The sequence below is a fragment of the Lissotriton vulgaris genome, chromosome 8 (genome assembly GCF_964263255.1).
Source record: "Lissotriton vulgaris chromosome 8, aLisVul1.2, whole genome shotgun sequence".
Lineage (NCBI taxonomy): Eukaryota > Metazoa > Chordata > Amphibia > Caudata > Salamandridae > Lissotriton > Lissotriton vulgaris.
Window position 1 is genome coordinate 108,144,575 of NC_141696.1, and position 20,703 is coordinate 108,165,277.

The 20,703-nt window shown below is 51.6% G+C and overlaps 1 protein-coding gene across 1 annotated transcript in view; it reads right to left on the minus strand.

Annotated features, from left to right (window-relative positions):
- The window catches only part of NUMA1 (nuclear mitotic apparatus protein 1), a 739,614-nt gene that overhangs the window by 294,664 nt on the left and 424,247 nt on the right, over positions 1-20,703 (minus strand). The window contains exon 13 of the mRNA XM_086936049.1: positions 18,387-18,509. Within this exon, the coding sequence (XP_086792175.1) occupies positions 18,387-18,509 (123 nt within the window). The remainder of the gene's footprint in view (positions 1-18,386; positions 18,510-20,703) is intronic.

A 20,703-nucleotide genomic window follows, 5' to 3' on the forward strand; every position in this document is an offset into this window, starting at 1 on the left:
GTGTACCCAGGGCCGCCAGGGGCTGAAGCATGTATTATGCCACCCCTGGCTGGCCTCCTAAATTTGACACAACTGGCTGCACGACAGCTGGGGCGAAGACGTGTAACCACCCTTCGCTTTAGGTATAGTAGCTCTATATCTAACCATACAATGGACACCCGAGTTCCTATCAGTCACTCCTATGGCAGGCCTTAACGATCCTGAAGGCAGAGTGCGTGGGCTCGTGTGAGCTAGGTTCAGGCCCGAGCCGAGCCCGGTTGCAGCTTGCGGAATCAAGACCCAATAGCTGTTCCATGGTAACGCGTACCATATCGGTAACTCCGGTGTCGCGTTACCCAGGCATGTCGAGTAAGGTGTCATACGAATCGGGGTGCTGCCCTCTCACCAATGCTGGCGACGAGGTTAGCATTCCACCCTTCTAGAGGGACACGACATGTACGTAACTGTGAACCCCGGTTAAAGTTAACTGAAGCCTCAGCTCCACAAAATGGATGCTGCCACCACAGACACGAGTCTGACCTCCTGCTGCTGGGAGTCCTTCCAGCGAGGAGCACTTGGACAAAGGGTTTCCTGTCGAGGGCGCTGTTCGCACCGTCCCAGACAGGGTTTGTGTATTCTGGGTAGGTAGGGCTTTGGCGAGAAGGTGACTGCGGAGTGGCACCCCGGTGCTCACTACGCATCTGCCGGTTAGAACCAGTTCCAGGGGCGACAGCCCTGGCCTGGGGAAAGTCCGGCAGGGGAGAGGGGTGTAACTACCCCCCTTCCTGGTCCCACCCTTAGGGCAGGACCTAGTCATGTACCCACCCCTTTCTTTAGAATAAAGACCGGAGCGGGGACCCTTCCAAATTAGATCATCTTTGATTCAAGAACTACTTTCTACGAAAGGACATTCAAGACTCTTCTCAAGATTTCTCCCTTGTGACTAAGGAGTAGTCACCCTGCATCAGCGGGCACCAACTAAGAACTCTGCGGTTTGCTGTACGTCCTTCCTCAAGGAACCAGACGGCCCAGCTCGACGAGAACCGGCTTCCCTGGCACCTCTGACCTCTACCCACATCATCAGCTCAGCTGTGATCTGTGGGTGCGACGAGACCTCGAGGGACCGGCCATCATCAGAACCTGCACGCTCTTAAAACCAGCACGACCATCGAGGTAACTCTCTGGTGAGTGCTCTGGGGTCCGAGAAGCCCCGACCCTGAGCCGCTCCAGCACCGAAGTGCAGTCTCCCAGCATCTCCACGATCTGCGTGGGGCCCTTCTGCTCGCTGCTCAGCACGTTGTCTGGTCACTAGCCGCTGGCTTGTGCCCTTCTGTGACGACATCCGAGAATCATCACTGCTGGTCTGGTTGCTCCAGACTGGCCCTTGCTTCCATCTTTGCGAGAAGCACCCCGGACCCTCCTGGTCCACTCAAGACGCCATCTTAGGCCCACCACGTGGCCCTGAGATCTGCCGAGGCTTGTTGCCCCATCCTGGGCCCAGCGACGCCGACAGCATCATCCTTCGTGGGACAGCTCGCACCTCCACCGTGGTCGCCGACAACGCCTCCTGGTCCGTGAGACTGCAGAGCCTAGCGTCGCCCACTCACCTGGTCGAGGTGACGGCCAACCGGTGCCTTCCTGGTACCTTCTGACTACTGGCTAGTAGTACGAACTTGGTCCCCTCTGCTTTCAGGTTTCATCAATCTCCGATCCAGGCTTGGATCTCTACGAACTATTCAGCACTGGTCGCCGGCCAGCAACTCCTTTTCTTCCGGCTCCTGGCTCGTCAGCGAAGACCCCGACGCCTGTAAGACTTGTGCAGCCGCAGCCCTCGTGGCTAGGTAACTCGGCATTTCGGTGCCTGCATAGCCTCCTTACTCTAGGGTCCTGAGTCCCTCGCTTCCGACTTGCCTTATCGGGTCCGCCCGAGACCTTAATCGTTCCGTGTCCTCGGACACTTGTTTTAATTGTGCACTTGAAGTATTTGCTAAAGAGATTTGGTTTGTGCTTAGTACCCTGTCCTCATAAAGAGTACAGGGCTGTTGTGATTCTTAATAAATATATTGTTTATTTTCATAACACTTGTGTGGTGTCCTTTCACTGGGTGTTCAAGGGGTACATGTGTGGTAAACAGTTGGCTTAACGCGCCCTCTCGAGTCTTTAGCCTTAGACTGCTCGTATCCACGCTACTAGGATAGCTGGTCTATAGGTTGACTTACAACCAAACACCATAAGGGTCGTTGGAACGATACATAGCGGTCGCTAGAATAGCGAACGTTGCATATCGGGCCAACTTCTCACAGCCTGCACCACCAGACTTTCCGGCGAAGGATGAGAAGTCAAGAACTCAGGGTCACCAGGTGCCACCCTATATCGTCTCGCCATGGATCTGGACACAGCAGGTGCAGACAAAGGCTTTTTCCAGACTTCTAAAATCGGTTCAGTCAGAGCCTCAGTGAATGGCAGAGTCGGCTCAACTGAAGAAGGCGAATGTAAGACCTCCGTGAGTATATTAGATTTGAACTCCACTGTAGGCAAAGTCAAATTTAGCAATTCCGCAGCCTTTTTGATAACTACATGGTATGGCACCACATCTCTAGAGGGTGCGTCCGAAACCACATGCAACCCCCATTCTTGAGAAAGTTCCAGGCTACTTGCACTATGCAGATCCTCAAATCAATCCTCCTGCTCCTGAAGCTCGCCTTCCTCCACTTCAGGGTCCCCATATTCCTTCTCCTCCAAGAGACACTGGGCTCTATGCCTCGACCACTCCAGACGAACCGAAGTAGTCGGATCCAGTAACGACTCCAACTGAGTCGGAGCCAGCGTCGAACGAGGAACTGGAACAACTGGAGGTTAAGAAGCCGGAACCGGCGTCGAGCCCCGATCCAAATCCCGAGGTCGCTCCGGAGCCAGCGAAGCCGTGAACGGAGTCTATGACCTCGGCGGCGCCGCACCGAGCCAAGGGGGATCTTGCGCCGGCATAAATGGTAGAAAAGGCGCCGGAGCATAAGCTTGGAGTTAAATGACAAAGGACCCATGGGACCCGCAGGTGCTTCAGTGGGGTACATTGCCCTCGCATAAACACCAAACATGGCATTTAGGAAATGCGAAGGGTCCTGACCAGGACCAGGAAAGGGAGGGTACGAACCCAATGGCTGCTCCGAAGGAGGCTGCTCCGGATTTGGCTCCTCTTGACCCTTTTGACCTTCCAGGTCATCCTCCGGAGCCGGTGTCTGGAATTTTCACGTCCTCTTCATGCTCCGAAGACTGACCCGAAACCAGATTCGTTTCTAGCTCCGGAACCGGAGAATGCTCTAGAGACCGTATCGGCGAGGCTCCACCTTCAGGCTCACCAACAGGAGAAGGAGACACAAAATCCTTATGATGTCTTCGAGAAGACTTCCTCTTCGAGTCAGACAACCCCAAATGATGCAGAGAACTAAGCTTCTTCATCTTGTGCTTTCTCTTCGAGGATCCCGAAGCATGTCCAGAAGACGACCTCGACCTCTAGCGTCTAGATCTTGACCTCGAAGATCTCTTGGCTTCTTTACCTTTAACTTTGGCCAGCAGAAGTTTTGCCTTCCGTTCCCGCAGAGCCTTCGGATTAATCTTAGAGCAGGATCGACAGCCCTTGACATGATCCGAACCCAGACACCACAAGCAATCTTCGTGTGGATCGGTAATCGACATCATCCGGGCACACGAGCCGCACTGCTTGAATCCAGTCTTCTTAGACGACATCGACGAAGAACAGAAACAGTAACACACAAATAGATACAAAGTCACTATCTGAATCACAGAAAATCCCAGAAACCGTTAGCGTCGATGACGCAGAAAAAAGGGAACTGATGTCATCACGCCGACGTAGGCCTAATAAGGAGTCAGTGATGTCAGACTGAGTCGCGCGCGAGGCCGTGCTCCTATGACGTCGTCCACGCCGGCGTGCTACAAAGACTTTTCCGAACGTTGCTGATGCAAGGGAGATATTCACAAGGTGAGGAATCCACTGGCAGATGTATCTATCAGAAGAGGCAGCCTTATCGAACGATCTTTGCTCAATCGAAGCGGATCTGGATACCAGAATCTCCATGCCCGATCTGGAGCCACAAGAATGACTTGGGCCCGGTCGTTCTCATGTTGTCGACAACTCTGGGCAGAAGAGGTATGCGCAGAAAGGTGTACAGAATGCCTACGCTCCACTCACGTCAAAGCATCCCTGAGTGATAACCGCCTTAGAAACTCCTGCCCGCAAAACTACTTACATTGCGTGTTCGATTCGGAGTCAAATAGATCTAACCAAGGCCCTCTCCACTGCTGAAAGACTGCTGAAGACTACACTCATGATCTGCTAGGTATTGGAAGCAGAGTTAGTCTGCCCTGTCACACAGAGAACATGCCAGGTGTTAAACCACCAGGGTTATGCCTTGCTGTTCCAGCCACATCCAGGGACGTAGGGACGTTTGACAACGGGTATGCAACTCCACTCTGATCGTTGCAGTACTACATGGCGGAGGTGTTGTCCGTAAACACCTGCCCTAACTTCCCCTTGACAGAGGGAAGAAATGCTTTTAATGCCAATTGGATTGCCTGAAGCTACAACGAAAATGGAGCTCCGTCTCTGCCGGAAACCAGTGTCCTCTGAACTCCACCTCTCCCATATGACCGCCCCATCCCAGGAGTGACAAATCTGTCAATATTGAGAGATCTGGTTGGGGAGAGGGGTCTGCCTCTTACCCAATCTGGGTTCATTAGCTACCACTGCAAGTCTGTCGCAGTTCCCTACGAGATCTAATTTTGGAGGAAGAGAATGACAGTACGAAGGTCCAAAATGGATCCAAACCCTTTGTTTTTTTTCGGAATTAGAAAGTAGAGGGAATATCAACCATTGCCTACTTCTGAAATCATATCTCCCCCTTTAGCTCCCTTGGCCAAGAGAGCTGTATTTCCTCTCGTCGTGCTTTTGGACTGGCTTCATTTCTTTTCTAAATAGAGAGCGGTGGGTGCCGATTGTGGGCCGTTGTGAAAGGATTCCTGTTTATTGCGGCACTTATGTGCTGCAATTAACAAAAATTTTCACAATGGGCCACAATCAGCACCAGGCTGCGCTCTATTTAGAAAAGAAATAAAGCAAGTCCAAAAGCACCACATGTAAAACACACGTCGTGCTTTTGGACTTGATGCTCATCTTTTCTGAATGGAGAGGGGCTGATTGTGGGCATTTGTGAGAGTATTCCTGTTAATTGCAGCGCATAACGGGAGCTGTGATTTTCACATATACTTTCACAAAGGCCTCAGGCAACCGGGAAATTGCTGTTTTTCTTCGCTCGCGTTTTAAAAGCGTGCTACCGCGCGAACCGAACACTGCACGCTAGGTACCTTGAAGGTGCACAGGCGCGCACATTACAGGGAACGCTGGGTGAGGGGTCACTGGGCTTCATGTAAATCAATAGATGCTGGGGGCACCTCAAAGAGGAACAGTTTGCAGGCAAGTACCGATGATTTTAGGGCAAAGGCCCCAGGGGTTAAGATCAGCTACACGATCAGTGGCACAGGGACAGCTGGGTGCAGAATAAGCGCCGGGCGCCCAATGGATGTTGTCTTTCACACAGAGGCTTCATGTAAGTTGGATGGGTGGGGGAGGTAGAGGCATCATCAGGTGGGCGGAGGATGGCCGGAGGGCTTAGAATGCAGGGGTACCTTTTGGTGTTGGATCTTCGGGCTGGAGGCAGTCGCGGTCAGGGAAACCCTTCATATAAAGGCTGCATACAAATTTGTGGGGTCCGTGAAAGGTCATCCACCAATGTAGACAAGGTCAGGGTCGCCAGGGAGACTTCACTGGACAGATGACCCACTCAAACTAGGGCTGTGGGTGAAATGGAAGGGGTTGCAGATCAGCCTGGAGCAAGAATCCTCGGTGTTGGAATTTTCTGGACAGGGCTGCTGTCCTCAGGAGATCTGGTCGTTATTGAAGAATGACAGTCTTCCTAGTTGCTAGCAACGGGACAGACGTGGTCTTTGTAGGGTCGACAAGGAGACAGGCCGGTAGGGCTGGGGCCAAGGCAGTAGGTGTCTTCTTGCTTTGCACACAACATCTTCATAGGTTGCAGGAATCAGACGATCAACGTTCCAGGGATCCCCCTAAATACTGAATTTAGGGTGTTACAGGCACTGGCAGATGGTAGCCAATGGGCTAATTGCCTTTAGGGTGACCACACCCTTACAATGTCCCCACCCTTTGGGGATGGGGCGTACCCCTAAACTGACTAGGTCGAATCCTTCCATTCAACATTGAGGATTTCCTAAGGAGGGGGGTCACTTCAGTCCAGGGCACCTTAAGGCTGGTCCTGGCAGAGAGGACACCTCTCCTGACTAAGTTTTCCACTGATCATGCACCCAAAATCAGGGGCCGGTCATGGGGGGGCCAACATCTCCACTATATTGAGGGGCCTTGGCTAGCATATCAAGGCCTTTGAGGCTCATTGTCCAGAATGCAGTTACTGATCGGGGGTAGGTGTGAAGTACCTCTATCCCAAGCAGCCTTTGTTCCTGACCCACAAGAGCCCAATGGCTCCCACCTCAGGTGGTCAGAAATGTGTGGGGCAGGCTGGTGCAGACCAGTCAGCTGGACACAAGGGTGTTGGTCATTTTTCAGGGGTATCTCTAAGATGCCTTCTGAGTACATTTTGTAATAACTCTAATACTGGCATCAGTGTGGATTTATTATGCTGAGGAGTTTGATATTAAACTCCTTGGAAGGGAGTAAAGACATCATGGAGCTGTGGAGTTCGTAAAGAAAATCTCCCAGTCCATGTACTCGACATGGCTCCACTGTACTTACAATGGCTGTCAATTTACAATGTCCGTTAATGGCACAGACACTATTGGGGCACATTGGTAATGCAGCTGTACCCTCACCTGCGGAATAGTGCATCATGCCGTAGGGCTGTGAGGCCAACTAGAGGAGTGACTTAGCTATGGTTTGTGGGCATGGCACAAAGGGATGTGTGTCATGTCAACTCTTAGGTTTTGTCTGCACCGAAAAACACAGTCTGCAATGGCAGGGCACAATACATGCTGCAGCCCTTAGAGACCCTCTCCGGTCACAAGGCCCTTAGTACCACTGGATCCTTTTACAATGGACTTGCATGTGAGCCAGAGGTGTTCCAATTGTGGGAGCAATGGTACAGGTTTGAGAAACAACACAGGTCCTGGGAGCCGGATTGTCAGGGACCCAGGGCACTTTCAGTCCAAGTGCATCAGAAATCTGGCAAAAGGTGGGTTGGGGAGGGTTACTGCAACAGAAACCCACTGTCCTACATATAGTATACACAGACCCGGCTTCGTAGAGTCAAGTAGTGACTTTTCTTCGTCCTTCTGTGAATCTGTCAAATCGGAGTTCTTGGGTTCAGTAGTGTCATTTAATACTCAATTCAGGGGCATTATGGGGAGTGACAGGTAGTAGCTAATGGGCTACCTACTTTTAGGGTGTCAAATCCCTCTATATGACCACTTCCTGTGGGAAGTGGGCATAACCTCGACCCTAGAAGGCTGATTCCACCCAAAACATGGAGGAATTTGAAAAGTGGGGTCCACATCAGCTGACCCGCTCCAGGGGTGGTGCCGGCTTAATGTGGGCACCACCTCCTCAATGTTCCTGCTGTTCTTGCTGCCATAAAGTGGAGTCAGGACAGGGGGTGGCAACTCCACTATCTGGTGATGACCGGGGTCAAATAACAAGGGCAGTAAGGCAGCTTCCTGCCCTGGAATGTCCATCGTGCTTAGAGGAGGTATGAACACCTCCACCAGAGCAGGCTTTGTTCCTGTCCCCTGAGAGCAAGAGCGCTCACCTAGGGAGGTCAGAAACCGGTCAATGGTGGCTGGCTAGTCGAGACCAGTCCGTCCACACGCTAGTAGTCGGTAGGTTTTGAGAGGGCACCTCTAAGGTGCCCTCTGTGTGAATTTATTAATAAAGCCAGCACTGGCTTCAGTGTGGGTTTATTAAGACAAGGTGTTTGGGACCAAACACCTTGGGGGTACAGTGTAGCCATCTTGTAGCTAGGGGAATCTTAATGACTAGTGTCAAACCCATGTACTCATTACTCAAGGCTTCTGTGTGCACTGGTAATATCCAAGGGTGAACTTAGCTATCACCAGGACATATCTTCTTTCGCTGTTATGCCCTCACATGGTTATGGTGCCTTAGAGCTGTAAGGACTGCTGTAAGGGCCTTACCTATGTCACTTGTAGTGCTGGCAGGCATTGCACAAAGGGATGTGACATGTCTACTTCGGTTTTCTCTGTGTCAAGACAGGCTGCAATGGCAGTTTGCATGAGCTTTGTGAGGAAACCCTTACAGTGGCAAAATACGTACTGCAGCCCTTAAGGACCCTCCTTAGATCCAACGCCCTAGGTACCAGAGATACCATTTACTAGGGACTTAAAACGGATCACCAAGGTTTGCCAATTGTTGAACAATCACACAAGTTACTACTTACGTCTCTTACAGATATATTGTTACACAAGTTAGTGATCGATTCCTTGCCTTCGAATATCCCCAGGATTCAGACTGGATCCAGAAAGTTTTGCTAGCAGTACTCCTGCACGTCAGTAGGTGGCGTACTGCGGCTCCGCGTCAGTCCCTGGCGTCGTAAGAGCTGAGATGACATCACAGAGACTATTTAGGCGCCACCCATGCGCCCTGAAGTCAGTTCTGTACACTACTTTCCACGCCAGGAACGCATAGCCATGCAAGAAACTAACCACTGGTGTCATGAAACTAGGGCCCTGAAAGGAATTACCTTAACCCTAGTAATCCGTTCGCAGAACAGGGAGGATGGGTGGGTCGGTAAGGAATCTATCACTAACTAATGTCTCTTACAGATATATCGTTAGACCAGTAGTAACTTGTGCATCTGAAAGAGACAAGTTAGTGAGATTCCTTACCATAGAATAGATACCCCAGCAATACCAACCCGGAGGTGGGTCTGCGAACAGGATTACACCAGAAAGTCACGGGCAACAGAACGGCCGAAGAAGTAGTCTCTCTGGACTGGAAAGCCAGTAATGCTTGGTAAACTTGTACAGCGAGGCCCACATAGCTGCCTGACAAATTTCCTGCAAGGGAACGCAGCGTCCCAAGGCAGTAAAGGCTCCTTCTTAGCCAACGAGTAACAGACCTTGATGCAGAGAACGACCTACCGAGAGATGGTTAGTTTGTGCACGGCACAACCATTTTAGGCACCCACGTAGCCAACAAACAGCTGGTCATACACCCAAAACGGTTGTGTGCTGCTCAGGGAGAAGGAGTGCGCACATTTTGGGTCCAGAAGGTGGAGCCTCTCTTCCTCTTTAGAAGGATGCGGAAAGAAGGCGGGCAAAGTGATTGTCTGCCCGATGTAGAAGGGCCTGACAACCTTTGGCAAGAAAGAAGGACGGGTCCTCAGAACCACCTTGGCTGGATGAACAGAAAGGAAAGGAGGTTTAGAAGAAAGAACTTTGAGCTCACTCAATCTTCTGGCAGAGGTGATAGCTACCCGGAAAGCCGTCTTGAGAGTGAGAAGATGCAAAGGACAGTTATGAAGAGGCTCGAAGCGAGTGCAAATCAGATATGTCAAGACAAGGTTTAAGTCCCATTGAGGCATGATGAACGGCACAGGAGGAAATGTGTGCGTAATGCCTTTCAAAAAACGGTCAAAAACCAGGGACTTTAAAAGAGAAGGCTGATCTGGAAGCTGTAGATAGGCGGAGATAGCCGAAAGAGAATCTTTGATAGTGCCCAGAGCAGAGCCCAGCAGGGCCAAAGAAAGAAGGAACAGAAGAACCTTGGAAAGAGGAGCAGAAAGGGGATACACAGCCTTCGCTATGCACCATGCCACAAACTTGTTCCACCTCCAGGCATATACAGTTTTTGTGGAGGGACGCCTGGCTGCTAGAATGACATCTCAAACTTAGGAGGGGGGAGATCGGAAAGCTGTCAACTGTCGCTGCTCAATCTCAACGCATGGAGGTGGAGGCTGGGCAGGGTCGGATGGAGGACCGTCCCCTGCTGCTGTGATAGAAGATCCTTCCGAAGAGGCAGTCTGATCGGGAGATCGATCGCCATGATGAGTAGCTCAGGATACTAATATCTTCGTGCCCAATCCGGAGCCACAAGGATGACTTGGGCCCAGTCGTGCCGAATCTTCTTCAGCACTCTGGGCAGACGTGGTATAGGCGAGAAGGCATACAACAGACTGCAACTCCACTCGCAACATTGCGCACTCTTTGGTGGCATATAGATCTGACCAAGGATCTACCCACTGCTGAAAGAGCTTGCGCCACGTCAGAGTTCAGACGCCATTCCTGATCCATCAAGCACTGGTGACCGAGTTCGTCCGCCCTGGCGTTCAGAGAACCTGCCAAGTGTTGAACCACCAAGGTAATGCCTCGATGTTCCAGGCATGTCCAGAGGTGCAGAGCCTCCTGACATAGGGTCCAGGACCTCACGAGCAGTGCTTGTTGCACTACTACATGGTAGTGTTTTCCGTCAACACCTGCACCACACTTCCCCGGACAGAGGAAAGGAATGTCTTCAGTTCAAGTCGGATCGCCCGAAGCTCCAAATCGTTCCTTCGCCGGAGACCAGAGGCCTCTGATCCTCGCTTCTCACCATCCCAGGAGGGACGCATCAGTCACCACTGTGTGCTCTGGTTGGGGAAGGGAGAGGGATTTGCCATTGACCCAATCGCGATTCGTGAGCCACCACTGCAATTGTCTTGCAGTGCCCTCCGAGATCAGGACATGATCGAACAGGTTGGCCTGATGCTGCGCTAACTGGAACTTCAGGTCCCACTGCAGAGTCCGCATATGCCATCTGGCAAGCGTCACCAGCAGGTTGCAGGAGGCCATCATGCCTAGAAGCCGGAGGGTCATCCTGACAAACCCGGGACAGAGGCTGAAAGATAGAAATCATAGCGTGAATATCCCGGACTCACTGTTCAGGAGGATAAACCCGAAACAGCATCGAATCCAGATCCGCTCCGATGAAGGGGAGCTTCTGAGAGGGACCTAAGAGACTTCGGCACGTTGATGGAGAACTGCAGCAAATGCAGGAGATCGGCCGTAGTCTGAAGATGGTTGACGACCGCCTTCAACAACCAGTGGTCGACGTAGGGGAAGACTGACCCCTTGACCTGCGCAGGTGAGCTGCGACCACAGCCATCACTCTTGTGAACACCCGGGGATGCTGGAAAGGCCAAAGGGGAGGGCAGTAAATTGAAAATACTCCTGGCCTACCGTGAACCACAGGTAACGCAGGTGGGTCGGTAGGACAGGGATGTGAAAATATGCGTCCTAGAAGTAAAATGCTACCATCCAGTCTCCAGGGTCGAGGCCAGAGAGTCAGCAATTTGAATTTCTCCTTCCGGAGGAAGCGATTGACGTTCCGGAAGTCCAAGATGGGGTCCAGGCCAACCTTGTCCTTGTCTGGGACCTGAAAGTAGTGGGAACAACAACTACTCCCTACTTCTGGCCCGGGAACGCAATCGATGGCCCCCTGGGCCAAGAGGGCAGCAATTTGCTGCTGGAGAAGCACCAAGTGATCCCAGACATGCGCTGGCACCAAGGTGACATGGCTGGAGGGAAGGACTGAAAGGGAAGGGAGTAACCCCCACAGATGATCTGCAACACCCACTTGTCCGATGTGATATCGCGCCAGTGGTGGAGGTGGTGGCAGATCCTGCCACCCACCGGCGTGGGGTGCTCCACAAAGCTCTGATTAGAAGCAGCGGGCAGAGGTGGAATGACCCCCCGCTGACTCCCAGACCCACCCCTGCGGAAGCAGCGGCTGCGGTGAGGCTGGTTCTGCACAGGCTTGCTGAAGGAACCTGCCTGGGCACCCCTGCCTTGGTCACAAAAGGAACGAAAACCAGGAGTGGCCGGGCTCTTTGCAGAAAGACCCATGGACTTGGCCGTGGCCCGCGAGTCCTTAAAACGCTCCTTATCGCCAAACAGGCGAGTGCCATCAAAGAGCATGTCCATGAGCGAGCTCTGGACATCAGACGAGAACCCAGTAGAACGCAGCCAGGCGTGGAGACGCAGCGCCACTGTTGTAGAAATCGCCCTGCCCAACGACTCTATAGTGTCCAAACCACACAGAATGGCGAACTTAGCCGCCTTACCTTCAGCAACCGCTTGGGAAATAACAGCCTGAATTTCCTCAGGACACTGAGGCAACACCTGAGCAACGGTATCTCACACCGCATGGGAATAACGGCCTAATGAGCAGGCGGTGTTCACCGACCGCAGCCCCAAGGGAGAACAGCCATTACAACGCAGGTTTTACCACGCGTTGCTTTTACAACGCATGCGATGTTACAATGCGTGGTAAAACCATGCATACCATTACCGCATGCGCTTTTACAACGCATGTGATGTAATGTGCAACGGCGGCGGCTATTCACGTCGTGAGGAAACTTAAGCTGTTTCTTCACAACGACGTGAAGCAAGCAGGAAGGAGAAAGCAGGATCCGTAGGCAAAGCTGGAGAGGAGAGCGGTAAGGGGGTTTGTGCATGGGGTGGGGGTTACTTATGTAGGGTTTAGGGTAGTTTAAAAGTAGTGTGGAAATGTTTGTGTGTATTTTTGTTTAAAATGTTTTAGTGTGTGTTGTGGTGTTGTGTTTATTTAGTGTAGTGTATTAGGGAGGGTAGTGTAGTGTTTATGTAGTGTAGTGATTTAGGTTTTAGGGTAGTGTAGTGTTTTAGTGTTTGTTTATTGTAGTGTATTAGGGTTTAGGGTAGTGTAGGGGTGGGAGTAGTGTGGGTAGCGTAGTAGTGCTTTAGGGTTTAGGGTAGAGTAGGGGTGGGGGTAGCGTAGTAGTGTTTTAGGGTTTAGTGTAGGGGTGAGAGTAGTGTGGGTAGCGTAGTAGTGTTTTAGGTTTTAGTGTAGGGGTGGGAGTAGTCTGGGTAGCGTAGTAGTGTTTTAGGGTTTAGGGTAGTGTAGGGGTGGGAGTAGTGCGGGTAGCGTAGTAGGGGTTTAGGGTAGTGTAGGGGTGGGAGTAGAGTGGGTAGCGTAGTAGTGTTTCAGCGTTTAGGGTAGTGTAGGGGTGGGAGAAGTGTGGGTAGCATAGTGTTTTAGGGTTTAGGGTAGTGTAGGGGTGGGAGAAGTATGGTTAGCACAGTAGTGTTTTAGGGTCTAGGGTAGTGTAAGGGTGGGAGTAGTGTGGGTAGTGTAGTGGTGTGGTAGTGTTTTAGTGGTTGAAGTAGTGTAGGGGTGAGAGTAGTTTGTTGTGTAGGTGTAGGGATAGGGATGTAACTTACCTTGCATACTTTCTTTTACCGTAAGTATAGCTTTACCACGCATGCCTTTGCTTTATAATGACATGCGTGGTAAAAGCATACTGGTGGTAAAAGTATGCGATGTAATGGCATACGATGTCATTGACATCACGTTGTAATACCCGCGTTGTAATGGTATGCGTGGTATTAGAATGCGATGTAATGACATACATCCAGCCCTAAGCTGGCCGAAGAGAACAACCGCTTACCAAACTGTTCCAACTTCTTAGAGTCCTTATCCGGCAGTGCCGGGGTGCGACGCTCACGCCACATCGGAGAAGGGCGAGGACGATGACCACAGACGTATCGGAAGCAGTCTGCCAAGGCTGATCAAGGGGAGGAAACAGACCTGGAGAGACGCGCCAAGAGTAGTTCCATCCGGCACACCCGCCGCGACATCGGCTTTAACTGTTGGCACGGCTCACAATCAGTGGTGACGTGATCCTCCCCTCAACACCACATACAAATGAGGTGAGGGTCCATTGCAGACATAAGACGCCCACACAACGTGCAACTCTTGAAGCCCAAAGGCATTCACACACTGTTCCACCAAAAGAAGAGACAATGATGAGAAAAAAGGGCCCCAAACAGGCCCGTAGCAAAGACCGGATCCGCGTTGCACGCGGAAAAGGAAAGAACTGACTTTGGCACGCCGGGGTGGGGCTTGTGTGACCTCGCTGACATCACGTACTCGGACGTCTGGGTGGCGTCGCGCAATGCTGCCTCACCTCCGGACCGAAGGGATACTGTGGCAAAAAGTTTCCGGATCTAGTCACACACCTGGGGATAATTCTACGTGAAGGAATCTGCGGTTAGTAACCTCTATCAGTTACACCACCACTGCCAAAATAGCAAGAGAATTGCATCAGCAACATACATAAACACCATGGAGAGCAGAGGCCGGAAGGTGACCACAACTCCCTAGCACAGCGCAAGCTATATAACAGCTACCACTACCCACATAGAATACGTTAAGTCCCAAGACATGGGAACCCGCTTTGAAAGAAACTTCCGCAGCAGAATCCAACCAAAAGAGCCACGGGGAAAAAACACCCCCCACAGAAGGCTTGTCAAGCAGCCCAAGAGAACAGAAGGCCTAATCTCAGGGCCAATCTGTGCAAATAAGTCAAGCAAAACACACGGAGTCAACAAGGGCCGTCCAGCAGCCAACAAATCCATAGTCTCAGCAAGGAGGAATCGAGCGGCCATAAAACACACAGAACAACAAGGGCGACTAGCCCAAAAGGATGTCCAAGAACCAGATCAACCCACCAGGAGACGGAGGTGGAGGAGGAGCAGGAGGAGGAGGAGGAGCAGGAGGAGGAGGAGGAGGAGGAGGAGCAGGAGGAGGAGGAGGAGGAGGACGAAGCCCCGCCAAGAACCTCTGGATGGTCGAGTCTGCCAGGGCTTGGAATAACAGTGCCATCGAAGGGAAGATCAACCAGCAGTTCCATAACATTTTCCGGGAACACACTGTCCCAAAGCCAAGCAGGCGGCGAATGGCTACCGAAGAGGCCATGGCACGACCCAGCACCTCATATGTCCAGAGAGGAGCAAATAATAAACACTGCTAGCTCCCGGCCATCCAGAGCATGGTGCCGCAAGTCAACCTGATCTGAGTCTCTCGTGAAGCAGCGGACCCCAGGGGCTCTGCCGAGTCACACAAACAAGAGGTGACACTAGCCAACACACAAGGTGTTAAGGGCCCGCAGAGCAGCGCTCGTCGAGGCGAACATGTTGCGTCCACAATAGTCCAGTCAGTGGGCCTCCCGGGATGGTGGAGACAACAGTGGCGGCAGAGGGGGAAAGGCAGTCTGCAAAAGTGGACGGGAGGCAGAGGGTTGGAGGGAAAGACACGCGGGTCACGCGGTGCTGGAAGGTGCCAGTGCGGGTGGTGGTGGGGCACCGGGTCCTCTGTGGCAGGACGCCCCCAAGTCCCCATCAGGGAAGAAAGGAGCGTACTCTCAGAGAAGCAACAGCTCCCTCCCACCAGAGTCCTGTTGGAGAACCTCCAGAAGATGATTTGCAGGGAAATTAGCAACCGGATCACCCATGCTCAAAATACCCACAGCCGAGTGCACAGCGCGAGCAAAGGCCGCACCGCCTCCGTAGGGCCCAGCAGTGGGGAAAACAGCTCCTCTGTGGGCGACGGCTGCAAACTAAGGCGGACGTCCCCGAAGCCAAGCGGGACATACAAAGGCCAGACCTGAAAAGTAGAAGGAAGGACCGAAGAGTAGGGAACCCGTCGCTCCTCCGGCAAAAACCGTGGCCTCGGTAATGGCGAGGAGCCGCCTTTTGATGACGCCGGGGATAAAGCCACCACGCGGCGGCCCGTCTCCTGTGAGGACGACACTAGCAAGCACCCACCTTCCGGAGAAGAGGGAGCGTCCGAAGAAGAGTCTGCAACTTGCCGTCCATCCAGCTCAGTAGAGTCCGCAGCCTGGGGCAGGATGTCATCACTGTCCGGCGCCAAAGGAGACACCGGACCGGCCTCCCTCACATCACACAGCACCGGCGACAGGAGCTTATCCGGAGCCAAAGTGGCCAAGGAACGGCGGCGGAACGGCACAGACTCTACTTCCAACCAGGGAGCTACCTATGTGGAGGTACTAAAGGGACCTGGGGAGTGACAAGGAGCCCTCTGCCAGTCTCGACCCAGAACAGGAAGTAGGGGGTCCGCTGACCAATGTGGCGCCGCCAAGGTCGATTCAACCTCCGACTACTTCCGACAAGGCGCCGGCTGTGCGGAGGGACGAGGGGGCCGGGAGGGGGAAAAGGGGACCCCTTCCAGCCTCGAATCACAGCGGGACGAGGGGGGTCCGTCGACCCCAGTGCTGCCGCCCGGGCCAGCAGCTGCCGGCGCCAGAGCAGCACCACCTCAGCGGTAGACAAGGCCGCCAACTTTCCAGCAGGCCGTGAGGGGCTCAGGGATGCGACTTGAGCCCCGGCGACCTCCCGCTACACCACAGGGGCTCCCACAGAAGTCTGAGGTGAAGCAGAGGCGCTGTGGCCCGAAGGAGGGACCCCCGAAGGGCTGCACCCCAAATGCACCGCAACCTCCAAGCCTGGAGCCTAACCAGCCAGAGCCGCCGGCGACGCAAAGGTGGGCCCCGCACAGTGCAAGGGATCCGCCGACGTCCCAGGAGGAGAATGAAAAAACTGACATAGGCGCGCCGGGGTGGGACTTATGTGACCTCACTGACATCACGTCCGCGGACAACGACTGGGCCTAGCCGCGTGATGCCGTCCCCCCGGCACGCAGGGATGCTGTGGCAAAAAAAAGTTTTCCGGATCCAGTCTCATGCCTGGAGGTAATTATACGTTAAGTAATCTGCGGCTAGTAGTCTATCAGATAATAACCCTATTTTTCTCCATAGGATTGCATTGACTGTCTTCCGCTGAAAAATGTGTGAAGGGTGTTTTCTAGGGAAACCTAAGAAACTTAATAGAAAAACTGTTTTACTTACCTTGTATCTAGGAAATGTCCTAGTGTGATATCTAGGCATATCACACCAAGTAGAAAAAGTAATCTAAAATGTAATCACAAAGTAACTATACCGGTTTCTCAAAATTTGACTTACCTGGAACAAGGCAAACAGCATTCAGTTACATTCAAGTGTATTATTCTGCAAAATACTATACTTACCTGCATCAAGTTCTGCTTGGTTCTAAAAATAAAATACAACATAAATATTTTAATACAAAACAATTGGTCAGTTTGAGTGTGTGAATCATTTCTTGCCCGAGTGTGTACAATAAATGCCTAACACTACCCTTGGATTAAGTCTTAATGCTCGCCCACACTACCACATATAGAGAGTGAGGTATTATCTAATTTTTCCTCTGTAAGCCTTTGGGCATCCACTGGACTCTGTGCACACTATACCTTACTTTGGTATAGTATATACAGAACCAGCTTCCTGCAGTCGCCAGCTTAGGAGACCTCCTTGATTTGCTGTACAATGCTGGGAAGAATAGCGAGATATTGACTCCTCTCGTAGGCTGGGGTTAATTTTTCGAGCAGAAAACAGTTTTTATCCACATCCTTTGCCACCCTAAAGACTTCTGCTTCCTTCCTAACAGCTGTATAGTATGCAGAAATGTCCTCTGTAGGGGATGGGCTTGAGGGATATGATTCTCTCTCTCCTGAGGTGAGCCAGCCTCCAAATCCTTCCACAGTATTTCTTACTGTGGTTCGTCGAGTACCAAGTTTTCAGGGGCCAAGGACAAAACATGAAGTGTATGCCCCAATCAGCATCTCCGAGGCACCTCCGAATCCAACAGTAGGGAAAAACACCTAAGATTGTCGGCACACACAGGCATAGTGGGATTACAGTTGACGGTCATGTCAACTACCCACAAGCGGACAAGGTTTTTGCAGAAAAATAAATACATTTCTAGAAGCAACCACTAGTGCCGGATTGTTCTAAGCATGTGATCCTAGAAGAGATTCCACACTGCAAAGGTTTCATGGGTATTAAAAGGATCTAACACCTGCATAGGTCAGGTACAGTCCTGAAGCATAGTAGCATTTTCAAAGACAAACTACTGAGAGTGGGAAGTGTGAAAAAGTATTTTTGCTGCCACTTGATAATGAGCCTCAAACTGAAAATAAGACATTTTAAATGACAGCAATGTGTCTCACAAAGATAATGCACCAACAATATGAGTTCAGACCAGTTTACAACTCACATACGTCAGAGGAAAAAAACAAACTGGTTAGACCACATCTAGGGTTGCCAACTAATTATATGACGGAACAAGTAGGGATACAGCTTTCAAAGCCTACGTTAAAATGTTTTGAGACATTTCTAAAAGCTCCACAGCACAAAGGCACCAGACTGAGCAGTTCCGAAAAGGAATGCATGGCCATACAATGTTTGCAGAAAAGTTAGAATAAGTAACATTCAATATTACTTTTTGTAATACAGATATTCACTTGAATATCTTGAATTGACTAGACTGCAGTAGTCAATACTATAGTCAATCTTGTCCTTTTGGCCTTTTTCCTTTGTCCCCACCATATACAACCCAACTCAATACTATACATTTGTAAGTTAAAATTATCCACCTACAGTATGCATCTGTACCTTCAGGATATCGCCCATAACTTCCCCTTTCTCCTGTGTAGCACATTCTGCCATCTTTTCTAGTTGATCTTCCAGCAAAGAGATTTTGCCCTGCAGGATGAGGATGTACTCTTCCATACCTCTCTGAAAGAATCAAGATCACAAAACAATTATGGTTTCTGCACAAGACAAAATATGGAGGATAAGGAACCATACCTATATACATGTTTCACTAGTTACGAGACAATAGTTTTTATGGATGGTTATGAAAGATTTTAAAACATCTGAAACGGAAAGGAATTTTTATCACTTTCAAAGATCTGCTGACAGCCAAGGGCAGTTGCCCATAGGGAATAGTATTAACATACAAATTACTTACCTTGGGTAACAGTGTATGTGGTAGACACGATTCTAGCCACAGATTCCTTAACGTAGAATTAGCCCCAGGCGTGAGACTGGATCCGAAAAACATTTTGCCCAGCATCCCTGGGCGCTGGCGGGACGGCATCATGCAGCTCCACCCAGGCGCCATCCACGTATGTGACGTCAGCAAGATCACATAAGTCCCACCCTGGCGTGCCTATGTCAGCTTTCTTCGGAGAACTTTTCCACGCCACAACGCGGAGCCATCAGACAAAACTGTGGGATTATGGGAACAGTGTGCGAAAGAGCAGAGAAAGTGGAAAAGAATAGTGACTAACACCACCCTAAGGAGCAGCGTCAACACTTCAGCAGCCAAAGGGAGGGAAAGAAAAGAACGGAGTACAGCCCTGAACAGCCACCCCGGCAGGATGTAGATAGTCCCTCCTGGAGACAACACACACATTTGTCACAACATACAGCAGGACTACAACCCCACCCAGGAACAACAAAGGGGAAACTGGTCTCAAGAAAGACAGGAGCAACTAGTCTCCAAGGGAACCCCAACACAGATGGACAACCCTCCCCAAAGGAACATGGGTAAGTAACTCGTACATCTGATAGAGCCTACAAGCCACAGATTCCTCAACGTAGAATAGATACCCTAGCCATACCCACATGGAAGGAGGGTCTGCGAAAGAACCCAACGGCCTGGACATAACAGAGGACCCCACAGGGGACCAGGCCAATGGCAAGGCGAGGAGCCTCATACCCGCAGGCAAGAGGAACCCCCATATCAGAACGCCACGGATCCCACGGGAGCGGGGGAAGAAAAGGAAAAAAGAAGCCCATTCCACTCAAGAGGAAACAAGGCAAGGGAGGCCGCAGCACCCCACTTCCTTACAGGGCTACAGAACCGCCATCCAAGTCCAAGGCAAGGAAGAGGAAGAAGAGCAACCCAGAGGCGCCAAGGGACATAGGGAGAAAGAAGGAAGAACAGCCCGGGCCACCCAGGGTGACCGGCAGGCGGCGCCCCAAAGAGGGAAGAAAACAAGAACCTTCCCAACCCCCAGGCCAGTGAACATGAGGGTGAAGGAGGCCCGGACACACCACAGAGAGAGGTACACACACATGACTCAAAAGGAGCAGAACCAGTGTGACGACGCCAGGCCTCAGACAGTAGGTCAGATTTGACTAACAGCGCAGCAACCCCAGAGAAGGACACCTCGGGAAGCCACCCAGGCATTCACATTCAGCACAAGGAAATTACACCTGCAAGTACATAAGCCCCACGGAGGGCAGAGACTCGAAGGCGACCACAACTCCCCAGCACATAACGAGATATATAACAACTACCAGAACCCCACATAGGGAAGGAGGAAGGAGGAACAAGGAGGAAGAAGAAGAAGAAAGGGAAGAAGAAAGGAGGAAGAAGGAAGGAGGAAGAAGAAGAAAAAGAGGAGGACGACAGAGCCCCGCCAAGAATCTCCGGATGGCCGAGTCGGCCGGGGCGTGAAACAAGAGGGTGCCATCAAAAGGAAGATCCATCAGCCCTCCCACACATTTTCCAGGAACACACTGTCCCGAAGCCAAGTATGGCAGCGAAGGACAACGGAAGAAGCCATGGCACGACCCAGCACCTTCGGTATATCCAGGCCGGAGCGAAGAATAAATGTTGTCAGCTCCCGGCCATGTAACGCATGGTGTCACAAGTTAACACCAGGACCATCCTGAGAAGCTGCAGATCCAAGGGACTCCGCAGAGTCCCACAAGCATGATGTGGGCCTAGCCAGAGCACATAAGGTGTTAAGGCCCCGCAGAGCTGCACTGGTCGAGGCAAACATATTGCGGCCCCAGGAGTCCAGACAGCGGGCCTCCCGGTAGGGTGGAGCCAATAGCGACGGCAGGGAAGGAAAGCCGGTCCGAAAGAGGGGGCCACTAGCAGAGGGGTGGAGGGAAAGACATGCCGGGTCACACA